General features: G+C 40.4%; 2 protein-coding genes across 5 annotated transcripts in view; one reads left to right on the top strand and one right to left on the bottom strand.

The window, feature by feature from the left end:
* ptprea (protein tyrosine phosphatase receptor type Ea) overlaps positions 1-22,570 on the bottom strand; it is a 61,136-nt gene extending 38,566 nt beyond the window's left edge. For all 4 annotated transcript variants that reach the window (XM_074663372.1, XM_074663371.1, XM_074663369.1 and 1 more), the window contains exon 1: positions 22,454-22,570. The gene's annotated coding sequence lies outside the window, so the exon portion shown is untranslated. The remainder of the gene's footprint in view (positions 1-22,453) is intronic.
* Positions 22,571-24,740: 2,170 nt separating this feature from the next.
* On the top strand, positions 24,741-26,198 carry clrn3 (clarin 3). The gene is made up of 3 exons (XM_074663486.1): positions 24,741-24,972; positions 25,437-25,622; positions 25,916-26,198. The coding sequence occupies exons 1-3, from the start codon at positions 24,741-24,743 to the stop codon at positions 26,191-26,193; spliced, it is 696 nt and encodes a 231-aa protein (XP_074519587.1). The 3' UTR covers positions 26,194-26,198.
* The last annotated feature ends 1,184 nt before the right edge of the window (positions 26,199-27,382 follow it).

Below are 27,382 nucleotides of genomic sequence, written 5' to 3' on the forward strand. Positions count from 1 at the left end.
TCCAGTCAAGACCCCTAATAATGGACATGTTTAATATCTGCGACGAGAAATCGGGGCTGAGCAGGTACAGCGCATGTAGTCACGTGTACTGTAGCAAGGCCAATCAAGACGCAGGCTGTCTCAGCTGACTGACCGAAGAGGAAGTAAGAAATCTATCTGTAATACTTGTGACGACTTGACTCACCATCAACTTGCATTGTTATTAGGGATGGGTACCTTTCACATTTGAAACGATACAGTACCTATACCCGGTACCTGTTAATCGGTACCAGTACTCAACGGTACCAATTTTCGGTACTTTCTGTGTTATAGTGGTAAAAAAATATCAATTTATTGAAGAATAAAATACTTTTTTTTTTTCAATTTAACATATTCATTCTTCAATAACCTTGCAATGCTGTGTTCATGTCCAGCATGGAAAATCTCCTACTCTTCCACTCCCTCACAGTCACAAGGATGCATTCAGGTGCCTAAATATGATACCTTCTGATTTTATGTGAATTGGTACTTGTTACTTTTGACAGAATTCGGTCGGTACCTATAAAATTACCTAACTAGGTACCCATCCCTAATTGTTATTTATGTGGCCCACATCCCACTGTCTCCATTCTTTTTCCATAATTTTTTTTTTTTATGCTTCAGAAATTTTATAGGCCAAAAACAACCATCATTGCTTTTTCCTGTTTGTCTGTCATGTTTGTTTACAACATTAGACTTTATTTCAGACTCAGTTATGTCCATAAAAAGACGTACAACAAAGAAACAAACATGCAAATAAAGGAAAAAAAATACAGGTAGGGTATCCAACCTAGTTTACCAGTACAAGATTTGGAATATTAAGCTGAAGAAGCTGATACTCTGCTGAAGAATCAGTTAGCATGTGGTTTAATGAAGAGATAAGAAGACTTTTGTCTTTTGTTATCATCAACTGTGTGCTCTCTTAGTGTGTAAAGGTTTTGAAGAATCCTGTAGTGTGTCAGCCTCAAGAAGACTATTTTCTGTTGTCAATAATTGTTGGCCATTTTTATCTTGCAAGTTTGGAAAAGCCTCATACTTGGTCCCACCATCACCCTGCCTTTGTTCTTTCCTGATGGTCCTGCAATGGCGTAACATTGGTTTTCCTAGAGTGGGACTCCACATTGCATTACAGCGTTGCGTAAGCACTATAAACACTGCTGCTTTCTGTGCCTTGTATGCACATGTGAGAGAGAAAGAGGTGTGTTCTCCCCACCTCAGGCCTTAGCATGCCCTTCCACCTGGGCACATGGGCAGGAAAGGAGCTCCCTGAACAGAGCAAAAATGCCAAATGTAACTTGATGCATGCAAATGATTAAGTCCTGACACTCGGTCTTGACACGTGGTGTTCATTCAGTTCAGTGAGCATTGACACAGAGATTGTGGTCTTGTCAGAGAGTTGTGCTACCTGTCTTGGGGATTACTAGTATGGATCATTGGAGAGAGATGTAAACAAAAGGCCCATGTGCTCAGCTCTGAGGAGGAGATAAGGAGGTGCAGGCAGGGCTCTGGTTGTGTTGATATGTTGTGGGGGTTACTGATGGCGGTGCCAAGCTAGCAGCTGCATGATGGATTTCACACATATGTATTTCTCTACCTCTGCTTCCCTTTGTATCAAACAGAGAAAGAGCCTTTTCTGAGTGCACTGCTTTGCCATTTGTGTCGTTAGCCCCCGCTGCATGTCGTGCATGGGCGAACACACACCCCCCCATGGTTCCTCCCCCATATCCCAGCACGCTGAACACAGGCATGCAATTATTCCACTGGTCTCAAGCATGACAATTTCAAGACGAGATTGGAAAGAAATGTACTGCAAACAATACCCATTTTTCACAGAAAAAGCTGCACAAATTCAAAGTGAATCCACTTTTGTATCTTTTTGAATCCAGCAACATGACAACCCTGCTTTGTCTGTGCTACTATCAGAAAACCGCAGCATCTTGGCAAACACAGCACACCAAATCTGAACAGGATATTGCCTCCCCAGTGACATAAGCCGTAAGCAACCCCTCCTCTTTTTTTTTTGGAATCAGTGACATTACACAAGCAAATAACAACAAAGATGCCATGTCAGCCTCTCCGGAGGGTCAAAAAAAATATGCGGATTAGTCCGTCATTAATACTGAATCAGGATTATAGCAATCCTGAGGCCGCTCTACAGCTACAGATTACTTCTATCCCAGTCGCAGCAAAGAAAGACAATGGCTCTTTTTGTTCCCTCAGAACTGACAGTACCGCGCAGTAACAAAGGAGGACTCTTTTCTAACAGGGTCAGGAGTGATTAGACAAGCGGCAAGCCTCGCAGTCTATGGAGGGGCCCGAGATCCCCCAGAATCCCCAACAATCAGACTGGATTTGTCAGATTAAGACCTCAACAACTCCAATTAGCCTATTTGTTTAGTTTAATGTTGTGAAATGGGCTAAAATAGCAGGTTTTTTTGGACTGACTTAAAGAGACGACATCTGTGCAAAATACACAAGAGGTGCCGGCTTCAATTTACTGTGTAATAAAGATCCAAACCCTCTGGACATTCTCACACATGATATAATGGAAACCTCTTAATTTCAGCTATTGAGAGCATTGTTGTGCTTTTGTTTCACAACATTTAATAACTTGGTTTGTTTTTTGTTATTTCATCATTAAGCATTTGTGTTAGTTCAAAGGAAGAAACGGAAATTCAAACAGTCACAAAGTTGAGAGAGGGAATCAGAAGGACTGACTGTACACATGAAGTGAGGACGGAAAAAAATCTGAAGACTCAGGAGGCAGAGATTGAAGAGACAGAGAGAGAGAGAGGGGAGTTGAAAGGAAACACAGATCAGCCAGCGTGACCTGTCCTTGCCCCTCAAAAACAAATGACATCAGAGTATAGCTGCCAATCAGCTGACGCGACTCTGAGGGAGGCTGTTAGAATTCACTCCAGCTTTTCTCTGACACGCTGCCATAACCCCATCAAAAGGAGGAAAACGCACTGCAGTCGCACGGTGGATTAGTGAAAACTCACAGAACGCTTCAATAAATGCGTCACTGACACTACAGAAATGCCTGAAGATGATATTATGACAACAATATCAGGCTAAGTGTGGTATGAATATGAGCAATGAAGCATTCTCCTCACCTTTGGTCTTTGTGTCTCAGTGTACAAACTGACTGGTTACTTATAGCTTCCTAAAAATTAAATATACTATAATTGCTAGCTGTATTGACTTGACTGCAGAAGCACTGCAGAAAATAATGGTTTCCAAGTGGCATGAGGGTGTTAACCACCAAAAAACCTTAACTTTTGACTTCACATCATCATTTTGACAGATGGTTAACGGCCCCAGCTCTGTGAAAAAGTAGCGGATGGAAGAGATCAGTAAGTGGTCAGGCATTCAGTGGACAGATGTTTTTTAGTGGAGAAATCAAGAGACGAGAGTAAGTGCACGACTGCCACTCGATGCTTAAGACTGCATTATCCGTTGACACTTACCAGACTGTGAAATATCAGGACGTAAACATGTCAATAAACCAGAAACTCTCTCAAATCAAAAAGAGCACAGACTGCTGAGTATAAGACCCAGGTCTTAATAAAGGAGCTCAAAAACTACGTCCAGAACTGCATCAGATATATCAAAATATTAGTGGTTGAGTATTTCGGGATTACAAATTAGACTGGTTGATGGTTTGATAATACACTGTAGTTTTACTTTGATCATAGAATCTGTTTCTGCTAATCATAATTTCTGTTCACTTATTATTTCCACTCCATATTGAGTTCCTATTGTCGGCCCAAAACCAACTTTTTCATTAAATACACAAGGTACAGACTGGATTTAGAACATCAGCAGTTAATGATACTAATTTGAGGTCAAACCTTGTAATCTGAGGTTGGATAAAGAAGGCACATTAATAACAGTCGCTGGTGTTTCAGTGTAAAGTGTGACCCTGTGAAGTGGTGACCCTCACTTGTAGGGATGGGAATTGATACGATTTTGTCAATACCAATGCCCTGATCCTTTATTGATTCCCTTATCAATTCCTGTTGGGAATTTTCTTGTGCAAAAACTAGCTTTACAGGTTTTCTGTGTCAACATTTAATTGAGTTTATATTGTAAGTGAATAAAATGTGATTGGTCCCTGAATCTGGATATTTCTGGGCATATTTAAACAGAAACAGGTAAAAATTGCACACAATGTGACGTTGATGTACTGTGTTGTAATATATTAATATTTCAGATAGGCCATCTAGTGTCTTAAAGTGGTTATAGCAATGGTTTAAGTTGTTTGGAAGCTTTCCGTAGTTATGGAGTCAGCCATAAGCCTTTCAATTGCCTGTTAGCTTTTGACATTTGAATTTCTCAGTATTTTTTATACAAAGAGTTGATGTGATATGTTTCTGTGATGAAAGCTGAAATCCTTTTCTGAAGCTAAAGTTATACTGATGTATGCTAACTGCTAGCACATCAATGCAGTTGAAGTCAGTTCTTCAGTAAAACTTCAAGCTGAAAATTCTGAATCAGAGTTTTCTTGGGAAACATTATCTCACAGCTAAGCCAAGATAGCTGCAGCAGACTAGTCGACGTAAGGCCCGGCGGTTCTGTCACAGTGTAAAGAATTGATAAGGGAATCGTTAAGCACAAAGGCTGACCATATTGATGGATTAAAACATTTCTTATCAATTCTCAACAGGAACCGTTTTTTGATTCCCATCCCTACTCCCCTGTTAATCACTGATACGTTCTGCTGAGAGGTACATTAGCATGATCACTCTTTACTTAAACACTGGTTGCTCTGTAACGGTCAAAACTTGATAGACCTTAACTCTTGTAGTATCGTGTCTGACAACTGACCACAGAACAACCAGTCATTTTTATGTTGCTAACAGTTTGAATTTACTGTTTAAGAATAACTCATCAGAATGAATGGAGATAAACACCAATCCTGAAGTCAAAATTTTTGCACATCTTTATGATGACATCAGTTGTAAAGGGGTCTATGGTACAATAACTGTAAACCTTTAATGTCTTTCTAAACTTGGGTTAGCTTAAGCAACAAAATAGCTACAGATGACATAAACTATAAGGTTTCACTGAATTGTGTTATGTCTGGAACAAGAGGTTAGCTTTACTTACACTTCTTTAGGAAGTCAGGGTACAAGAGTCTTAAAAAGTAAGGACTATTGTATCCTCATGTGAGAACAAATAGCTCGACAGGCGTGCCAGCAATAGATGAGCAAATGTTGGCTCACTCCATTGTCAGAGCTGAAAGCTCTTTTTTATATGAATATAAATGAACATGGTCATCAAAACTGGAGAGGTAGTTGTTCTCGGGGCATCATGCTCTGCAGGGTGTTGACAGAAAATCACTTCAAATCTGCAGAGCATCCAAAGGTCAAAAGCATTGAAGTGTACTCCTGCTAATCAACCTGACTGCTGTTCCAGAACACAGAACTGAATGCCTTGTTTAATAGGCTGACGTCTCTCTATTTCAGAGAGTCAACAGATGTTTCAAAGACTGAACCTTGAGCCTTCAGAGATACCGTATTGATGCTTTGCCCACACTGTCAAGAGGCTATTAAAGTGCATTCTTCACATAGTCTCAGCCATGTCTGTGAATAAAGACATGGAAGGTATCGCTGAAGTGCTGGATTTGAACGATCTGTTCTCCAAAGAGTAAAGAAGAAAGTGGTGAAGAAAGACAGAGCTCAGAGTTATAAGAGACACTTCAGATTGAATTATTATTTGAAATGCTGCGATCAACAAACCATTTCTCAATTTCCCCAAATCAATACAGCCAAACACATTACACCAAAATCCAAACCACACTAGCCCACCCATGTCATCTCTGTGAGCTTCTGTGTGCTGTGAGTGAGGAGATCCCTGCCTCCATCATCCCAGCAGGATCTTAAGAAACCTAATTGAACACATGAAAAAGAGAGAAAAGTCCTCTTCATCATGGGGGGATGGATTTATTTTGGCACAAGAAACCAGAGCTGCTGTTGTTTCATCTTCCTCAGTTGTGGTTGTAGTTTGAAGTACAACACACACCCAGCCCCCTTATTTTCTCTCCATCTTTCCACCCAACCAACCCCCCTTTACATATCTTAGCAATAACCCATTACAGGCACAGGAATGCAGAGGGGAACGTGTGGCCTGGAGCATATAGGTTTCTATCAGACTCCACATTGATATGATAGTAACAACATGGGCAGGGAGGCTATAAAAAACGACCCCCCCATCCTCACCTCCCTATATGTTTTTATGGAGCTGATGGAAAATGACAGCCACGTTGGCGGCTAGTAGTATCAAGCTACTGCCGGCAGACTAATGAAAACAATCAAACAGAGCCGCGGGAGCTCAGTCTGTTTTCAGGACAAAAGTGCACATAGCTGAAGGACCTTCTGCCACCACACATGAGAAAACAGTGAGCAGCCCGAGCTGAATGGGATGAAAATGGACTCCGACTAGCCTGCACTAATGAGTTTTTGCCTTGAGACTGAAGGCATCTCCTGGGCTAACTGAGCAGCTAACTAGTTCCCTGCTGTGGCCAAGCTGCTGGATGTGATAGTCTGTCATGAACTGGAAGCAGTAGAAGGGCTTTTATTTATATCCTGCAGCAGTTAATATGTCTGAAACTGCTACAAAAATATCAACTCAGTATTTTTTTTTTTTTATCCTTACCACCCATCACAGGCTGGCGCTACAACCACAGTCTGGTTATGCTCTCTTTGAATGTAAACAAACACAGATGGAAAATAGGATCTTGGTGTGTTTTAGTTTATAAAATGGAGATAAAGTTATTATTACTGGCATATAATCACCAGGGATGCGGTCATTTACCTGTCAGGGACCAAAGACTAGTAGTGCTACTTATGTTACAGTGCATTACATCATGGGGAAGTTACGCTACAATGCATTACCTTACAATGTGTAACAGTGCTTTATGTTACAGTGCATTACAAAATTATGAATTATACAGCACATTATGGTACAGTGCACTATGCTGAGGTGCATAATGTTATGACGTATTGTGTTACAGTGCATTACCTTTAAGGGGCTGTAAGGGGTTTGACAGTGATCTTGAAAAAGTCTCCTTTCTAGATATATGCCTGATCGTTGATCAAACTTTAAAATGAGATTATCAGCACCAAATGTAGCTGGTTACAGTCTATTCTAAATAGCTACTTCTTAACTTCCAGTTCGGGTCCAGAAGGACTGTATTGATTTACGGCACGTCTAGGCCTCTATGACAACACCACGCCAGCCGACGAAGTTTAGTAGTGAGAATAGATGAAAAGCTGAAACTGTTTTTCTCTGCTGAAAATGATTTCTGTGATTAATTTTGTAGTGATGGTGGACACTGGAGCCTAACTGTAAGACAGAAAAAGGACAGAAGAGCAGAAGAAAGATAAACACGAGAGTGATACACTTGATAACACAGAGGCTAAACTGTTTGTGCTAATGACCATTCCAACCCTCAGTCAGCAGTTATTCTGCAGTGGTCTGTTCAAACTTGAGAGTTTATCAATAAAATGAAGAGTGAGGTTACATTAGCTCTGCTTGGTAGATGACTGGCAAGACATAGCTAACCAGGATTCACTAGTGTTACACATTACAGACATGTCTTAGAGCACCGGGCTGCTAGCTGTGCTAAATATAAACAGTTGTTTACTTGTTGTCATTAGCCTACGGATATGTCGGAGCACCAGGATGTTGATGTAACATATAGCTGGCTGCTACATGTGTTGGATGTCGGGTTTCAAACCGCAGCGCTATTGATAAGTCTCTTACCTCGGCTCGTTGTATCCAGTAAAAAGATGTGTTGAACACAGAAAATTTGTTTCAATCCGATCATCACTAATTTACAACAGTGTGCGGAGACTCCGGACCACAAGGTGGCGAGGGAGTGTGAATTAAAACAGATCCTCCACATAGCATCTTTAAGATGCATTTTGTTACAGTGCATTACATTATGATGCATTACGTTACAGCGCATTACATTACAGTGAATTACATCACAGTTCATTATGCCATGGTGCATTACTTTATGATGTGTTAGGTTATGATGCAATATGGTGCATTACACCTCTTAAGAATGTTCCATCATGTTATGCTAACTTATGTTATGTTGGGTTAAGTTACTTTATGTTTTGTTGTGACACGATGCATTACGTTGCTTTACGTTACATTAAGTGAGTTGCAAGATCCTCTTGTGAAACACCACACACATTTCTGATCCACTGAAGGATACAAAGTGACTCCAAAAAGTCAAGTGCAGGAATAATCTTTTGAGGGCTACCACCAGATGTCATGAATCACTGATGTGGTGATTTCAATCGGAAGAGAAATTTGTTATTAGCATAGCTGATTTTAAATGCTGCCATGAGCAGAGCTTTTGCCTCAAATCAAACACATCACCACAAGTGAGCCCTGTACAAACACATAGCAGGTCCCTCTTTAGAGACCAAATCCCAGCATGTAGCCCCAGTCTTTTCTGTCTGGCTCCTCATCTTACACTAGTTCATCCCAGGCGGTCATAAAAGAGTGCAAATGAGGGAGTGTCTCAGTTTGTTCAGAGAACGAGGCGTTTTTCCTCTCCAGGGAGGACAGATCTGATGATCAGATCCCTTCCTGTCTCCTTTTTGAGCCCCTTGTTGCGGCACACAGAGGGGACATTTCTCAGCCTCTGATGTCAGGCATGTGTCACACTTGGCTGCCCACAAGTTTAGATAAAAGACACAAATATGTAGAGGCCGGGGAGAGTGCCCTTGAGAAAAGGGTAAACAAGGAAATGTTGAACTAATGATGGACAAATCCCCAACGCATGATTTCAAATCCTTTTTCAATGAAACAAATTCAAAAAGCGCTCAGTACCTCTTTTCACTTCTTCCACATGCTTTCATGTTTTAACTGCAAATTGAAAGGGTTAGATGGAGGACAACATGCTTTTTAAAATGATTTCCAGATAAGACAAAACTGGTGCACCTCATCTTACAGACAGATGCAACCAATGCCTTTAGGCAACCAACAGATGTTTGATTTTTGGGCAGCTTTTTGGATTGCCAGTCAAATGAGAAAAGCTTAAATAAATCCACTTTTTATTTCAGGTTGTAAGGGAACAATGCTCAAGTGGGTATGAATACCCATGCAAAGTGCTGTACAATTAGCAGGTAGTGGTTAATGAAAATGCACAGCACATCTTTAAAACCACTCTCCAAACCACAAGAGCAGCAGAGCAGGAAGTGGTGTGATTTAGACAAAAATACACAAATGAGGTGTAGCTGTTTTCTTAAGCACTTATTTGATTCCAGGATAACACATTGTTGTGCATAAGATGAAGAACATTGGGGTGAGGAGCCCCACAGGGGGGACGCAGACTCCCTGCATTAAAAATACATGTTCTGTAAAATATATTTATCATCTGCTCTGTTTGAGCTCCAGATGCAGGCAGAACAGGGGGATAGAGGATCCAAGCAACTCGCCGTTTAACAGCAGTAAATGGACGTTTGTGCTCAGAGTCGCCCACAGACTGGGTTTGGCCCACAAAGAGAAGCTCTGTGTGACACTCAGCCCAGAGATACATCATTATTATGATATCAGTAAACTCTCCTGCCTCTGCGTCAAGTTTTTTCTTGGAGCAGCGGTGAAAATAATCATCAATAGCTTTTCCTTTTGGCGATGACACAACTGTCTATCTGTACCAGTACGATGTGTGGGCGGATACAAGAGGAAGCAGGCTGTTAGCACATGTTGCTCAATTATTATCACCACATGTACCTAGCGCTGCGTCCAAGACTTGTGGTGGATTAATGAATGAGGTTATCTAGAGCTCCAGAGTGGGAGATGATCACTTTCTTCATACCAAAGTGTGGACTTATGTTTCCCTGCTTTAATGCTGTCATACATGTTTGAGGAAGACTCTTTTTGTCCTCATGTATGGCTTTGAATCAACAGATTTCCTCAAAGTAACAAGCTCAGTAAAAATCATCTCAAATTAGCTGGTCACAAAACGCCATTAGCATCAGTGATTGGTTGGATATACAAATAGGAAGTATATAAAAATGGATGACATGCCTCTATCTAAAAAGTGAAGCCAAAATGCTGTCCACATGTGTCGACATATTGTGCTACTGATGATTTTTGGAGCTGAAGAATGCAAAGTACGCTGGTGTCTGGCAGATAAAGTCAGGTTACTGCAAACATTCATCGAAACCTGCAAACTGCAAACCCATTTCAAGTCAACTCCCTGAAACTTTATTTCTCTTTGCTGGCAAAAAGTTTTAGGGAGTTCTGCTGCACCGAGATGCTGTCCTCCATAAATTAGAGATAACTGCTGCATGTCCCAGTGCCATGAGTGCAGAGAAGCTTCAAGTAAAAGACAATTAAGGAGAGAAATTTGCTTAAAATGCAAATAAGCTGCTGATCATTCATTCCCAAAAAAACACTAGAGTGCTAAAACTGAGGAGCAGTTCAACGTGGATTTTGCATTATTGATATTTTAACACATTTATATTATTACTCAAACAGTTCTTTAGTGATAAAATATGGAAATAGTGTGACCCACATACATGGCACTGCCCTCAAATTTTTCTGGAAACACTATGTTGAATCTCTGCCAGCATCAAAGCAGACTGTAATTATGATAAACAAATATGCCGTCATTGTAAGAGACTGGAAATGGATCTGGCATTGTCTGTGGCTGAGCAGAGAAAAGGCTCTGGCAGTGTTTGGGAGAGTGTTATCCTCAACAGTTTGCTTTCCCAGTAGGGAGACATATTGTGGGACCAAATGCTGCTTGGATTAGCCACTTAAAGCAGTTTGGGTTTGTTCGGAAAAGTGCTGGAATAATAAAGGAAGCATGTGTGTGTGAGTCAGCGACGATTTAAGTCTGCCTGTTTTCATACATAACATACTATTGCATGTTGAGATTAGATCTCCAGAGTTGAAGGTCAGCATGGCAAAGTCATGGTGTGATGCATGTATTTTCTTACAAAGATGAATCAATCTAATCCCTCAGGAGGACAGGAGGACAGGAGGAGCAGTGCTATTATATCACCTTCTAAGAATTATTATTGATGGCTCTGAGGATTACTTTCTGACCGGCTATATAACTTGTTTGAAATGCACAATAATATTAATCACATGCCAAAGCCTCATCAAGTATGAGATATGAGAATTTTATTAAAGCTCTGACATCTGGAACAATGTCTTTGATCAAACTTATCAGAGTCAAGAGCCTCATAAATCAAAGAGAGTGGTTTCAGCGGGCGTAAAATAGTCCCTCTACATAATGAAGGAATAAATACACACTGGCAGCCAATTAGAGAAGTCTTCAGTTCCTCATGTGTTTTTTTTTTTCTTCGCACACAGAGCACCGTCACTATTTTTGTCCAGATGTCACAAGATGAAAGGAAATAATGACCACATTTTGTTAATCTATATTCATCTTCACTCTGTACACGTCTCAGTGTTGCACATACAAACCAAATAAGAGGTATCACAATGTCTTTTTAGCTTTCATCTTGCACTTGCGCCATCAAAATAAAATCCTAAGAGTCTGCCTCAGCTGAGCACCATGAACATACTCTCAGACTTGGTATGGCACAGCCTTGTTTTGGATTTTGCCCTGCAGTCTCTTGCAGTGTTAAGCAAAAAATTCCCATGTGGAGAAAAGTAGCTCCCTATAGCTCCCTATTACACTTGAGATGTCTTGCCTCTAGATACCTCAAAATGCAAACAAGGTAAATCCTGACTCTTTCATTATTAACTTTTGGCCCATGGAGGTTTAAAATTTGCAAAACTTTCCTCAAGCTGAAGAAAGCTACCCTGAAAATCATGGCATCATCAGCATAGTGTGAGAATTTGGAGACCAAGAAAAGCCTACTGGGCATGTATGCACCAAGCAAGAACCACAACGGGTGAGCAGGATTGCAACTTTAAAGCAGTCAGAATTCTAACAGGATGTCATAAATCGAAGCAGACTAAATACTGTACAAACATACCCAATCTTGTTAAGATTCAATTACACATGGTTTGATCCATAGACATCATTAGCCTTTATGCTTAACGAAGATGCCAGAGCAGCTGGACCTTACGAAGACATCACATTATGTGTCGCGCGTCAATCACACTCATCAGTCAGCAGCAGAATTTCTAACACAATGGCGGAGAGATTGAAGCTATCAAAAGTTTGGCTTCACTTTACTAAAATCGACGCCAACAATGCAAAGCTCAGTTTGTGCAATGCTGGAAAACCATGCAAGGGTGGCAACACCACCAACATGTTGAAACATTTTTCCACACTCAGTGTGAAGCACCACAAGTGTAATGTCACATTTATCCACTTATGAGCTCAATACAATGTTGCAGACACAGAAAACCTGTATAGTCTTCTTTTTATAAACAGAAAATTCACAGGAGGAATTGATAATGAATCAGATCGGTAATGGCATTGCGATCAATAAAATCTAACCAGCACGCATTCCTTAAAATAATTACACCGTTATACCTTTGGACAGAAAGTCATTAATGTAAGACTCTTCCACTGATCCATCAGTCTCTTGAGTAAAGTTGTTTGTGTTCTCCTCCAATCCCGACCACATCCTCCCATTTTTATTTTGTATCACACATACTTGTGTTCTTCTATTAGACAACAGTAGTTGAAATTACACCCTTGTACACTGACAGGAACTCAATAATGTGAAATATGTTCAAGGTTCACCCCCTCATCTTACCTCCAACACACAACATGCCCCAGACTACCTTTAACCTTGGCCTTTATATCATCCCTGACACCTCTTATTACCGTCCCATACATTAATGCTTTCTACTGTTGGCCCGAGTCTCACATGCACATCAGCATGCAGGACGTCGTGTTAGCTAACCTCTGACTGAGGGCTCAATGCTGCATCTAACAGCGCTCATTTAGACACATCCATCACAGTCAAATAACGGCCTTAGCACTATAAAGCTACCCATAAAGTCGGGAGTTAAAAGGTGCTTTTGATGAAAAGATCTGAGCAGGCTTGCTGTGTTGATCCCTTTTCAGCTCAGCTTAAAAAAGGCTGACATTGAATTAGTGATTGTAACCGTCACTGAGGGCCTTTGTGATCCCAACTCTTAGGAATAAAACTCAGATGAATAAAAAGAAGGTTAATTCTCTTCTGCAGTGAGTCTACAGTGAGAAATTCAGCGTTAAAGATTTTCTTCCGTGCGTATTTGATGTCAGGATCAAATAAAATAAGCAGTCCTTGTCAACGAGCCGTGTGTGAGATGTTTATAGGAGGCGACCCAGTGCCTTCAAACTGCATCGTATTACAGAAAGCACAATGAAAATATTGAAGCACTGACATGATGATCACACACAACTCCCTGTGTGGCTGTACAGGCCTCGGAAGAATGAATAGGAAATGGGCTGCTTCAGTCGACATCCATTATTCATTAAGCACTGTACTCTCCATGTCAACAACCTTTGTAGTGACACAGCCCAACCATTATTTTATATTTCTCTCTTTCACTCTCTCTTTACTCACTTTCAATAAGTCGCACCAAGCTTTCATCTCAGCCGTATGATCCTTTAGCGCCTTTTAACCCGCAACATACAACACAACGCTGTATCCTGCGACTGTATTTAATGTCAGGCTGTTGGAAAGATATGATCCGGCACTAACGCTTCAGTACAGACGAGAGACTTGAGCTGCACCGAATGGTCATGGAGTTTATGAGGTGTGTTAGAAAAACTCACTGCATGCGCTGAGACATACTGTAGAAATAATGTGACAAATGCAACAGCTGAAAATGTAAGAGCGGCCCAGACTGTGGTACATCTCCCAGCCAGCTTTCAGAGTTTATAGCGCTGCAGAAATGAGAGGAGATAATCACTCTCTCTATGCACCATCGCCTTGTGAAACACCGTCACAGCCTGCTGCCTGGGAATCAATTAAAAGCCACTTACTTTTTTGTATCCACACAAGCAAAGTGAAGAAGAGATGGGGAGCTATATTTTTTTTGAGGGAAATTAATCTACCCCACCCCCTTTAAAATTAAATTATTTGAATCATCCAAAAAGCTTGAGCCATCCAAATTTTGTCTGTAGACCGATGTATTATTCACATTTATGTTGTGTCTGCAAGAAATTCCTGCATTGATTTAGCAGGACTGAAGTGAGCTGTAACTAACTAATCAGGAACAGGACAGGGTCAGTGTCCAGGTAAGGTTTTAGTATCCTGCAGACAACTGGTGCTCATGGAAATCATTTATAAATGTGGAACTAACTGGTTATTAAAAAAGAAGAAAAAAGAAAAGTTGTACATTTAAATTTAAAGTCCCTGGAAACAGCTACGTTAGCAGTGAAGTTCTGACGTTTTGCGACTAAAGTACACCAGATCCATCTCCAGTCCGTCAAAGAAGTTACAGCAATGGATTAGATTTCCAGGTCGTAGGTCGCAGGTTATACGCAACCAGCTCATTTTTTGCAGGACACCAGAGCTGTGGCTCATTAATTCAGCGTAGGGAGGATTGAGTGGGACAGGAAGTCATCCACAGAAACTACCTAAAACGCCAAGTGACTTTCAAAATTAAACTGTGTCAAAACTGGATCCTATTTAGTTTGACTACAACAACAAACAGACACAATGAGCAGAGTCAGACCAGAAGTTTACAGTTTACAGGTTGATTTCATTTAGCAGACGCTTTTGTCCAAAGCGACGTACAACACAAGCCAAACAAAACCAAAAACAGTGCTACAAGTTATTCGGCTGCAGGTGCTGCCATTAAGTGCTTTTTTTTTTTCTTTTTTTTTTGGGGGGGGGGGGGGGTTACAATTATAGACAAGCCAACAAACCACAATTAATTGCTGCAACAGTATACCTCAATCTTCAACAAAATTCAGTAGTAGTGCTAAAAAATCATAATAGCTGAGTCTTAGACTGACTCATTCTACCCCTGAGGACAAAGAGGAGAAGGGTCAGCTTTAGTGCACAAGTGTTCCCTGAACAGATGTTTTGATGGTTTTCAGACATCTCTTATAAGTAGAAAGGGACTCTGTGGATCATATAGAGTAGGGTAATTCATTCCACCATTTCGGCACAACAGAGGGGAAGAGTCTGGCTAGTGATTTGGAGCCCCACTGGGCTGGAAGCACCAGGCGTCTTTCACAAGCAGAGCGTAGTGGGCGAGAGGGAGTGTAAACCTGGATGAGGGATCCCAGGTAGGCAGGGGCCATTCTTGTCAATGGTTTGGGGTTTTACAGCCCAACATGAAAGACGACTGACTTGTCAATGGAGTGGGAAGCATGGGAACCTTAGTCTCATGACTCCAGCTGCCTGTTCATCACCGAACTGAACACACAGCCAGTGTGAGTTGACAACGCAGCCAACAGGCACAGGAGCCGAGCCGGACTGTAGATGTATCTGGTGTACTTGAGGCGTTACAGTGACGCAAAGATGATGCTAAACTTGGTTCCTTGGCAATAGAAAACCAAACCGGTTTTAAGGAAGAACATGATTAGAACCAACTAAGCTCTAGCATCGAACAAGCACTGGTGAAAAAGAAATATTAGAGTCTTACGTTTAAAAAGAATCAATGAATATATCCTTTAGACTGTCTGCAAACATTTGTGATTTCATGACTACATGTTCAGTAGTGAGCCTCAGTTTCACACTATTTGCATCATCTTCCAACTCTGGAGACATCATCATAACCATCAAGCTCTCCAGGAATGTGTGGGTGTGACATCTTGTGCTCGTAAGATGACTTTGTTACAGATTCACACAGCGATCAAACAAATAACCCTCAAGGAAATCCACAATTACATCACAATCTCTTCCTCTTGGCTGTCAAGGTGATGTTAACAAGCCCGTGCATCTCCCTCGCTCTGCCTTTCCTCTGAAAACCTAATATTTGCTTTTCCTCATCACTCAGCCAGACAAAATGAAGTGGACTGAAACATGTTTAAATGAAGAGCTGGAGATGTTTGCTTTCACTTCGGTTTTAAAATCAGGCCACATAGCAGAGGGGTTTAATCTCCTCTGGGCTCCACCCCGCTGTCCCTGAGCAGGTCACAAATTAGGCTGCCATAATTTGACCTAAAATGTTTTAAAAAGTCATATGAGGGCTTATGTAAAATCACATCTGTCACTTTGTGGCCTTTTTAGACGCTAATGTTAAGTACTAGACTTTGTGCATCAGTTTGCTGCCTTTATCCTGCTTTATTTACAACTTAACACAGACAGGAGCACGCACATCATAAAGACTGTGAGCAATTCTCATAAAACAGCAGCGAGGTCACAGCCCAGCCCAACCTCCCAAAATCACTGTCGTTTAGGAGCTTAGTGGTGCACTTTGTAATATGCTCATGTAGAGACTGACAGAAATACAATAGAGGAAATATGTGTAGCCCAGGGTGGAGTTTACACCCATATGACTACTGGGCGACTGTCTCAAAGTGACATCATGCAGCACTTCCCTAGAGCTCTTCTTTAAACCAGAAGGGCCAAGTATGCTAGTTAAAGCTGTGCCAGTTATTAAAAAAACATGCACTAATAACTATAACAATAGAATAGAATAGAATAGAATAGAATAGAATAGAATAGAATAGAATAGAATAGAATAGAACTTTATTGTCATTGTAACAAGTACAACAAGTACAACAAAACTGAAGTCACAGCAGCAGTCAAGAAAACAAAAGTAAGAAAGTGTATAGAAAGTGCAAAAAGGTCCATTAGAAAATAGATGATGACAGCTTGTCCATCATTCTCCAGTTCAGCCAGTCTCCACCTCCACAGGGTCCAGCACTGAGCTTCTTCACTCATGCTCCATCTCTGTCTCCTAGATCCTGTCTGCTCACAGCAGGTGAAGCTCTTCAAAAGCTCTTGGTGTCTGATGTTAGCTCCGTTAGCCATGTCTGTGATTAGCATGATGCTACTCTGCTCTCTGGTAATCCCTCTGTTGCTGGGTTAGCACAGTCCATCTTATTGGAGATAGATGTTACGTCCCCAATAACCATGGGTGGAAGACAGGCTTTACACCAGTTAGCATTGACATGCTATAGGCTGCTAACAGCTGAGTTCACATGTAAACAATGCAGCCATGGTTACATGTAGGATCTCCAGACAAACACAGGAGAAAAAGAAGTAAAAGCATCACTGAAGCCACAAAAAGTTTGGTGTCCATGACCAACAAGTGAGCCATAAAAAGTAATGATCCACTCCAAGTACAAAGATTACAAAAAAGAGACAAAAAAAGTATGAGAAACGGACAAAGAAGAGAGAGCTACTGCAAAAGGCAGCCATAGCCAACAGGGCGGTGTCAGCAACGCACCAATATCAGCCAGGATATCAGTCTTAATATATTTATGTTGATCAACTTTAAAGTGAAAATTGCTTCTCCCTACATTCTTAAGTCTAAGACTCACAAGACTCACAACATAACGTATTATTTGATCCAAGCACAGGTCAAAACCTTCAGTTATCACTCCTAACCTGGAGTTATCAAACGTTTCCTTCCTGACCCTTTCTGAGTCGATACAACAAATATCAACACAGAGAGGTGCTAACTCAGGCAGATTTTTTTGGTTGATGAAAGTATTTACTTTAACTCCTCCAAAAAAAAAAGGTTTCCTCTTTAGCGTCTCCAGTGCTTGACTTTACTTTTATCACAGAGGAGTAGCCCACAGTGCTTCTTTGAACAGATGGTGGGTGAGCAATGACGCATCTGAAAAGGGAGAACCTTGATCTCTGTCCAGCTGTTTCAATACTGCAGCGGCCCAGTGTAGTCTTTAGCCCAGCTGATAGTAAACAAAGACAAATCTTGGCCAGATGGAGTTTGTTCGTATATCCATCATGAGCCGGAGGACGGTCCAACTCTTCTTCTTCTTCTTCTGAAGCTATGGGCTGTGGATGAGAATCTGAGGGTGTGTGTGTGTGTGTGTGTGTGTGTGTGTGTGTGTGTGTGTGTGTGTGTGTGTGTGTGTGTGTGTGTGTGTGTGTGTGTGTGTTGCTGCAGGTAGCAGTTTGCACAGCTGTAGCCTGTCCCCACTGCAGCCATGTGTTTATTAGGGCCTCTTCAGATGGAGACACACCCTCTGTGTGTGTCACTGAGGTCCAGCCTCACTGTGAAGCTACGGGGCTTTCCAGATCCGGCCGGAGCCGTCTGAGCAGGAATCAAAACACTGCTGACATGCTCTGTTTCTGCTTTTTTTAAGTTTTCAAACATGTTTTCAATCACAGTTCACTTTTTTTTTTCCTTCTGAAGACCTTACACTTTTTCTTCCTCTGGTTATTTTTCACCCAGTTCCTCTGTGAGGTGAGGGTTAAATTCTTATCTCCACTCTGCATGGCTAATAACATGCTTTATCATTACTAAATCATTGAAGCATGATGCCAAAATCCAAAGGCAGACTGCGGGGTTTGCATTCTGTAGCTGTAGCCGCAAGCACAAACAGGCCTATGGTTGCAACATGCTGCAGCTTAATGCGCTTTAGCAAGCTTCCACTGAGGCAAGAGGAAGAATAACAGGTCGAGTACAAACACTGAATAAACTCCAAGGATGATGTCTAAATCAAGAGGTCTTTTTCAAAAGCTGGCTGAGATTCTGTCTCTCTGAAACTTGTGGGTCAGACTACACTCATCTCTTGTTGTCTTGACTCTGTACCAATTAGCTCCTTCTCCGCCTACTTGAGAAAAACGCTGTACTTTCGAGCCAGTTCCTTTAATGTATTCACTGCCCAGCGTGCTGTCTTTGAGTGAAAATATGAGTTTTCAGATTCAGAGAGAGGTGGCGGATAAACAGAGGGTGGGCGAGCTGCGGGGGTTATCTCCAGGCGGCTGTTTTTGAGGTTTAAACCCAACAAGCTGCGAGAAACTTCAGGTATGCACACACCTTCCTGCCTACCTCACTGTGCGTCCATTAATCACCACATTTGTTTGTTTCTCACTGCACGCCCACACTTACATCACACGCATCTCACTAGCTTTCCAATATGCCTATTAACACCTCTAACTATAGCAGAAAGCACACCAGAAAAGACTCTTTAGGTGTCAAATGTAGAAATAGCTACAGCAATAAACCTGTGGAGTATTTGCAGTTTGATTAAGAGACACAAGAATAAACAAGCGTTTATTTCTTTGATAAAGTACATCACTGCTTTTGTTATTCTCCTCATTTATATCCAGACACAGATAAAACCTTCCGCGCAGGTTTCGAATACAAAACCTGACGTGATGAAAGTCAAATCAATCTGCCTCCAGCACTCAGCACTCAAATGTTATTTCCTCCTCAATCCGAACACTTTCTCATTTGTCCTGCCGAGTAAAGACTATTTGTTTGTTTCCTCGCATTCTCATTAGCGTCTGCCACAACAATCGCCGCTCTTCCCAGAAACCAAACTGTATAATTGGAGAGGAGTTCACAGTGAAATATCAGAGGCAGACACCGGCTGAGACAAAGGAGTGAGTGGAGACAAAATGTAGGTGAAGAATCATGGATCACAAGACTGCAACAGGTTTTTTGTTAGTTTTTAACGGTTCGTCAAGGGCCCAGGAGATGATCATTTCAACATGTTTGGCCAAAATATTCAAGCTAAACTAGGAAGAAGTCAGGAGTCGATGACTTGCTGCTTCTTAATATGGAAAGTAACAGAATGTATCATGCTTTAGCACTAACAACTGTAACTAACGATTATCTATTTATTTATAAATGCTCGCAACACTAAGTAGAGCAGGGGAATTAGCAAAGTGTAGGTGCATATGTAGAGAGAAGAAACTGAAACTTAAGTACACACATTTGTCTCTCGTTGCTGTGGAGAGCTGGGAGAGAATTGGGCGGGGGGTTCATACAGGCAGCAAATGAAGCCCAAATAAGCACCTACACCTTACAATACAAGCCCCAAAACCCACAACCTGTAACTGACGAGATTTGCAAATGACTTTACAGAAAAAAAAAGCCCAAAGAAGCTTATAATGAGGAGACTTGACAGCGTTGCTGCTGTCACCGCCTCACCGCCACTCTCCAGTTAGCCACACAGGATGTTGAGACTTCAATGTTCGTTATTCAAAATCAAGTAATTTGCAGAGCAGTGTCACATTTTACGAGTACAATACCACACTGTCAATATGGTCCATAAATTTGGGCAAATAAAAAAGTAATGCTTATATGGATCCAATTATACACTATAATTTACATTTGAAACATCTAAAAAAACATCATAACTTTTAGGCATGGCAGCTTTTGTTTTAATGTCGCGGCAAGCCACAATCATTTACATGCACCTCCCCAACAAAGTAACTCTGTGCCATAACACCAAAGACATCTGCTGAGTCTTGTCGTACTTTCCTGCTATTACAACATTTACGGTATCACCGCCTACACTCATTCAGCGGATGTTCATTCCAACGCCTACGACATCTCTTATTCATTGCAATAACCACCATAAAAAAGATCAGCTTTTATTTAAATAACAGTATACGTAACACAGCCATGATTTCCTGTGCACAAGCAGGTAACACAGGAGAACCAAGAAAAGCAGAAAAACGACACCACCAACAGTATGTTGCGCTAACAACAGTGTTTGCTACTACAGTGTAGAGTCAGTGCAGAAGTTAAAACCAGGATGAAGTCTTGAAATACGAAGAAATGTCAATATCCATGTCTACACAAGTCAAACTTCACAAATTCAAATTTTCATTCTTTTCACATTTGTGACTCAACATTGAAGTGTCAGGCTGCAATACTTTACCTCGAAACACAGAATGTAAGTTATTGATAGGCATTTAGTGCAATCATTAAACTCTTTAGCTCGCCATCCTTTTATGTTTGGACCCCATATACGGCAACAGCATTGTATCTACTCACCAAAATCTGTCACATGATTCAGGTTCTATTAGTAGAGAATGACTGATGTAACAGATAGACGATGTTTGGGTCGATATTTGCCAATACTGGTGTGTCGTATCACTTAATGTACGATAAATCTGAAATTACCTTTATACTTTTTTTCCTAAACATCAAGTAGAGATGTATTCAATTCTGGTTTTCCTGCTGATGTCATTTCCGATGTTTGAATTTGTGTAAAAGCCGATACTTACAACTGAATAAAACACTTTCTTGCATTCAGTAGTTTGACCACAAAAAGTAACTAAGAGGGACAACAGATAAAAAAAATATCCAGGAAAATGTACTTTTAAGCACAATCATATTCACGTAAGAAATCCATGTCAGTCTTTACAGATGTACTGCAGCTTTTACACCACTAGCTTTGAGGATTAGCTCAGCTTTAAAAGCAGAAAACAATGAAGTGGTTTGTTGGGAATAGTTTCATAAGGTGTTTTTCTAGATGAGGGTACAAAGACTGTTAACACTCTTAGCACCGTCTGCTGCACGTGTAACAAAGAATAACAGCTGATCAGATGGTAAGCTTCACTTTATGTGTTCAAGCCTTCTGAGTTTTTGTACAAAATCAAATTGAGGTGGAGTTAGTACCAAGTCGATGCAGTTTTTCTATATTGGTTACCAATTGGTATCTATATGGATTCTACCAAGAGCATCTATGAAACAAAGTCAGCAGAATTATTTCCACCATGAGATTCTGACTGATGCTTTAATTAAAGACCGTCAAACTCCACTCTCTGGTTAACGGTCAGTGAGGCACAGTCGCAGCATCTTGGTTCATTTAACAGCTGTTGATCTCCCCTTCCTTTTACCCAGTACCCTGCCATAAACAATCTGCTCCAGGGATGCTGATCTGTCACTGATCCTGACCTCTGACCTCCCCTAGAAGAGAGCTTTCCAGTGGGAATTAATATTTTTGTTCAATGATGATGATGACATTTATGACTGGAAAATACTTAAAATGTTTGGAGCTCAGCTGACTCTTCATCAAGCAACCACATGTTACACCAGAGTCAAAATCTTAACACAGAATAATAGAAAATAGTCCTCATAGCAGATTAATCCATGATCCATTCAGCCTATTTTCACCCAAACACCAACACTGACTAATCTGGAGCACACAGATAAGAAATCTGAGTTATGATACCTGGTATGATGGATAGAAACAACAGGAAAGCATCTAAAGGAGGGAAAATAAAAAGCAGGAGGGGAGATAAGGACAGAAACTCAGGGCGCTTGTTCTATTAACCCACATTGACGCACCGGTTGGTGGGTATCGCGGCAGGTTGTCAAACAGAGCGCCTTCAAATTAAAACCACTCGATAAAATAAAAACCCAGGTGAGACGTGGACTGTATGATAGTCACATCCAAGCCGAGCTGAAGCTTGAACGAGCACCTGAATTGCTCGGTTCAGCTGGAAAACCACCCGTGCGTTACTGTGCGTAACGGGCAGGTAACGCTGTTGTATGTGACAGGAAAAATGACAGATTTTGACGTTCACCTCGCGCCATATCACGAGTGAGAGACGTGAGAGACAACACGATGACATAAAGCGATCTTATGACTCACCTGAGTGGCTTCCACGTTTAGTCCAGAGCGCAGATTGTGTTGGAAAAGGCGAGGCGATGCTTCAGTGTTGCCGCCTGTCACCGGGGAAGGAGGAGTTTGTGTTTACTCCAACATAACAGAGCTGGCTGTCAGCGAGCACACGGATTCTGTTTATGTACGGTGAGGGGAGGGAGCCACCTTCTGGCCAAAAACTGTATTACAACATGAGAGTGTTCAGTGTTTGTCCTAGGGTGGTCAGCTGGAGATGTCAACTGGGGTAACAAATGTCTCATTAAAAAACCTGACGTTGCGCAAGACAGTTCCCACAAATATTGTTTTACCAATAAAACCAATTGATTCAAAAAGAGAGAGAAACCAATGATGTTTATGGCATACTGGCTTGCACAGTAAAAAAAAAAAGTACTTTGAGATGATATTTCATTACAAATATCTTATTTCATCAGTACACTTGCATAACTTCTAGGAGGGTGTATTATCGATTACTTATGTTTTTGTTGTTACACTATGTGACATTTTAATGGAACTGATTCTTTACTTGGTTAAAAAAAAAATGTAGAAATTTCATTTAAATTACTGTGACACCAAATGAAATGCAAACTACGCATTTACATTTTTTTTTAAGTCTAATGTGTTGTTTTAACATGTTGTATCAACAAGTTTAGAGCATATTTTGGTTACAAGCTGTTACCAATTTGTCACTGTCCCCTGTATGATTGCATCATTTCTATCTGATGAAATTGAAGGAATATGATCATAAGGTCCACCCTATAGAATAACATTGAGATTTTGAAGTTAAACTATTAACTTAAACGTTTATTTTATTTTATTTTATTTTTTGACCCTATTACATCTTATTTTTTTGCCTGCTTTATTATGCGAAGAGCAACGGAAATAATAAATTCCCCCCCTGGGATTAATAAAGTATTTCTGGTTCTGACTCTGATTCTGAAATTTACGGGAGAAGAACTCATAATTTAACGTCTTGCTTGCCTTGATCATTTTTTGAATAGACAAAACAAAAGAGCAACCAAAATGAGGAACTTGAAACATTTTTTAAAGTTATACTTTTAAACAAGTCTTGTAAAAATTAAGTATTCGTTCTTTATCTCGTCAGGATTTTATACATCAAAATGAGGTGCTGTATCTTATTGAAAATATTTTGAAATGAGTTAACCCTGATTGGGTCATCTCTACAACTTAAATTGTTTTATTTTATTTTATATTATTTTTTATTTTATTATATATGGGGTTTTTTTGTTTTGTTTTGTTTTGTTTTCAAATCTTAGTGCTGCAACAAAATTTTTTTGAAAGGCTTTAAATTATATACCTTGCATTTAAAAAGTGAAAGTTAAAGGGTTAATCTCAGGAATAGAGATGTGGAAAAATAATGCAGTCTTAAGCTGCTTTGTGTTCTTGTTTAGTAGGAATGTTACCAATTGATAAGTACAATCACTAGTGTTAAGATCAGAATCAGATGTATTGCCAAGTACGCTTGTTCTACTGGTGCAGATATTAAAATAAACACAAATATATGAAGTAAGAAGATGAGATTGTAATATTTACAGATACAGTTATTATCACTGTCATGTCTTCAGGGAAAAAAGAAGTTGAGATTGAAATATTTACAGATACAGTTATTATCATTGTCATGTCTTCAGGGAAATGATAACAACCCCCTGTTTTGACGTTCCTGCCTAATGATGACACAGAAGACCACACCCTGCTCTTCCAGTAACTTTTTACAGAGGGGCTGGTAAATAAGTAATCCGTATCATGCTATATGACCCCGCAGTTTCAAGAACAGGACTATAAATCTGAGCCTGTGAATGTTGTTCCTTTGAGGTTGTGTCATGTTTGGACATTAAAAAAAAGTTTAGATTTACCAGAAGCAGCTTTAGATAAAATTGTAATAAAATCCAGAGGCTGCTTTATACTGCAGGACTCAGGGAATTTTCATGCTGAGAAACCTTCGATATTGCTTCACATTTAAACCACACATATCACTCAATCAGTTGGAAGTCTGATTCAGTCTGATTTGTTCTGAGCCATAATTGTCCTCTTAAAAGGTAGGCATAATCTGTCCCTGCCATGACAACCAGCACTGTTTTTTTCCTTCTAACCAAAGGTCACAGCCATAATCAAGATATTTTACAACCAGCAGTCCACATTTCACTCCACCCAGGCAGGTATCTCAGACACAGAGTCTTTGGAGGATCACAGGGTCCCTGTCTGCCTCAGAGGACCCAGAGATTTTGTGTCCCATTAGCACAGCTCGAATACTAGAATCATGCCTTCCATCAAGAAGATTCTTCATTTCATCTCCAGTGCCTTGGTAACTTCTGTAGCAGTTGCCTTACTGGTGTTCGCCATGACAGACAGCTGGTCTACAATAAGCCTCGATTGCTCAAGACCAGGAAATGCCACAAATGACGGATCTGCAGCAGTTGGATTAATGCTTTTTGAAGTTGCTATAGTGAGAGTCTCTTGCCCCACTTTTGGCGGGACTGACTCCTTTGAGGGTAATGTCTGAACTCTTTTAAAGGCCATGTTCACCCAAAGTACAGTTTATTTAAGTGTCCGGTCGTGCTGGTACTCTAAGTTTTATTGTCTTGAGTTTGAATAGAAAAAAAAAGGGAGACATCTGTTTGGGTCAATGAAATGGTTTCAGAGGCTGTGTTTTCCTGCTAATGTTATGCTAAATAACCTTTGGTACACACCAGTGTTTTCACATCAGCAAGATCTCCAGTGGCAGAATCTGGAGGAATCATTTTTTTTTAGGATGGTCGTGGAGAGAGATTTAGAATAAAACTTTATTTGTCATTGCAACAAGTACAACGAAATTGCAAAAGCCCTTCAGTCAGTGCAAAACAGTGTGAGGTGCAAACATAAGTAACTTAACTTAGCATAACAGCTTGTAAGGTTACAGTTTATACTCTAAGTTTAAGTCTTCTTATATGGTTTCTGTTTGTGTTTCTGTGAATAGTGTTTCCTACATTGATGGAAATAGAAGGCCCCTATGCCACCCTCCATGGTTTGGTTTTGGGCCTGTTGGCCCTGTGTTTGCTGTGTTCTGCCGGCAGTATCCTCATCTCTCTCTACAACAGTGTCAGTAATCCTTATGAGACCTACATGGGGCCTGTAGGTATCTATGTCTGCAGCTCAATCAGCGGTGAGTTACACAGATCTATATCGTAACAGTTATAATCACACTGTGTCTTCTTTTATTCTATGAAATCATTTCTTATCTTGGTATGATTACACTTCTACCTTGGCTTTTTGTGTATGCAATACAGGAGGGGAGGTGTGCTTTCCCCTCCTCAGGCTTTTGCATTCCACATAGGCACTTTGAAGGGCAGGGAGTTCCCAGAACAGAGCTATACAGCCTAATTTATTTCACTGCATGTAAGTTATCATTGTTTTTGAAGAGAATCATCCTGAATCCTTCCTCTCTTTCCTCTCTAGCCTGCGTGGCTCTCTTGGTAATCATCGTTTTTGTGGTGAATGTCTTAGCCACCAACATGCCAGAGGAACTGGTGAAATATTCAGTTCAAGGTTTGCAAATGGAGCTGACGAACAAGACAGCAGAGATGCTTGTAGGATTCTACCTGGTCATCCCTTACATTGTGCTCTCTCTGGGAGCCATTGTTTTGATCTACCTGTACGACCACGCGGCGTACACACACAGGAGGGAGCAGCAGAAACCGACTGAGGACGCACCAAAGGAGATCATGATGTATTAGTGAACTGGGAGGTACTTGAGATGAAGTGACAATGGAAAGTCTTTCGAAATCTTTTTCTGAAGTAATTTACTGTAATAAAGAATTACCAACAGAAACTTAGAATATAGCTAAACAAAAATATAGTTGTTCATCTTTAACACACAATACCTTCACATTTTCAACAACTTTCCATCTAAAGAGCACTTTTAGTCATTTTTGAGTTTTGATCTGGTTCAACAGGAAGTCGTCACATGTTAAATGCATGATAGTTGAGCTGCGACTATATGTTTTTTGTGTAAATAAATCAGAAAATCTTAAATATATTTATTTTGTGTAAAGATGATTTAAAGGCTGCTAGTTTGGGTGGAAAGAAGAATCATTTTTACAATAATGTTTAAATATGTCTTTTACAAAGTAATACATCAAGAGTTTATTTTTCAGTCAAAAGACAAACTTTTGCCAAATGTAAATAAGACCATACAGTCTGAACAGCGGGATCTTGAAATAAATGACAGCTTAGTTTTTCTGTATTTTTTTCTTTTTTTTTATTTGCAGAGAAAGAAAAGGAAATATTACAACATTGAAAATCTTTTGGCTGAGTTTTTAATGAAAAATGAAAAAAAGGTAGAGAAGGCACAGATTGGTCTTTGCTGCCCTCTACCTTTCAGAGCACCAAATTGCAAATGGACTTCTCATGCCAGTGTTCAATAGAAACTATGACCTTGTCTTCTTGCTCTTTGATCTGTAATGGCAGTCAGATGTTGTTGTTTCCAGTTTATAATCTGGAAGCTGGAAAACCTGTTATTAAAAAATACTTCAAACATGACACATTTCATATTGGCCTACTTTTTTGATCATGTTTAATTCTTGCTACTTTTTCTTTGGTCCCATTTTTAAGCACTACTTTTGAGTCATTATAAAACAGTATTTCAATTATTTAATCTTCAAGTGTTTTAGCTGACTTGAGGTAGTTTTTAAGCATCCACATTTATATTAGGGAAGTGGGTTTGTATGCTTCTGGCCTCTTGCGTGTTGGTCTGCCCTAAAGACGACTGGTTGGCGAATTCAGTTTTGTGAGCTGGTCTTGCACCATTTCTCATTACTCACAAGAGAGGCTGCGTGAAGGCTTCTCCCGCTGAGTTCTGTGCCCCAGCCTAGAGCAGAAGCTTGCACACCAAGAAGGTAGATGATGTCCTCAACAACGCCAGCC

The sequence above is a fragment of the Halichoeres trimaculatus genome, unplaced genomic scaffold, assembly GCF_033239565.1.
Source record: "Halichoeres trimaculatus isolate MK-OKI-2021-1 unplaced genomic scaffold, fHalTri1.1 fHalTri1_scaffold_23, whole genome shotgun sequence".
Classification (NCBI taxonomy): Eukaryota; Metazoa; Chordata; class Actinopteri; order Labriformes; family Labridae; genus Halichoeres; species Halichoeres trimaculatus.

Coding starts and splice junctions, on each gene's coding strand:
- clrn3 (XM_074663486.1), top strand. CDS start 24,741: ATGCCTTCCATCAAGAAGATTCTTCATTTCATCTCCAGTGCCTTGGTA. Junction 24,973..25,436: donor CGGGACTGACTCCTTTGAGG/GTAATGTCTGAA, acceptor TTCTGTGAATAG/TGTTTCCTACATTGATGGAA. Junction 25,623..25,915: donor TGTCTGCAGCTCAATCAGCG/GTGAGTTACACA, acceptor TTTCCTCTCTAG/CCTGCGTGGCTCTCTTGGTA.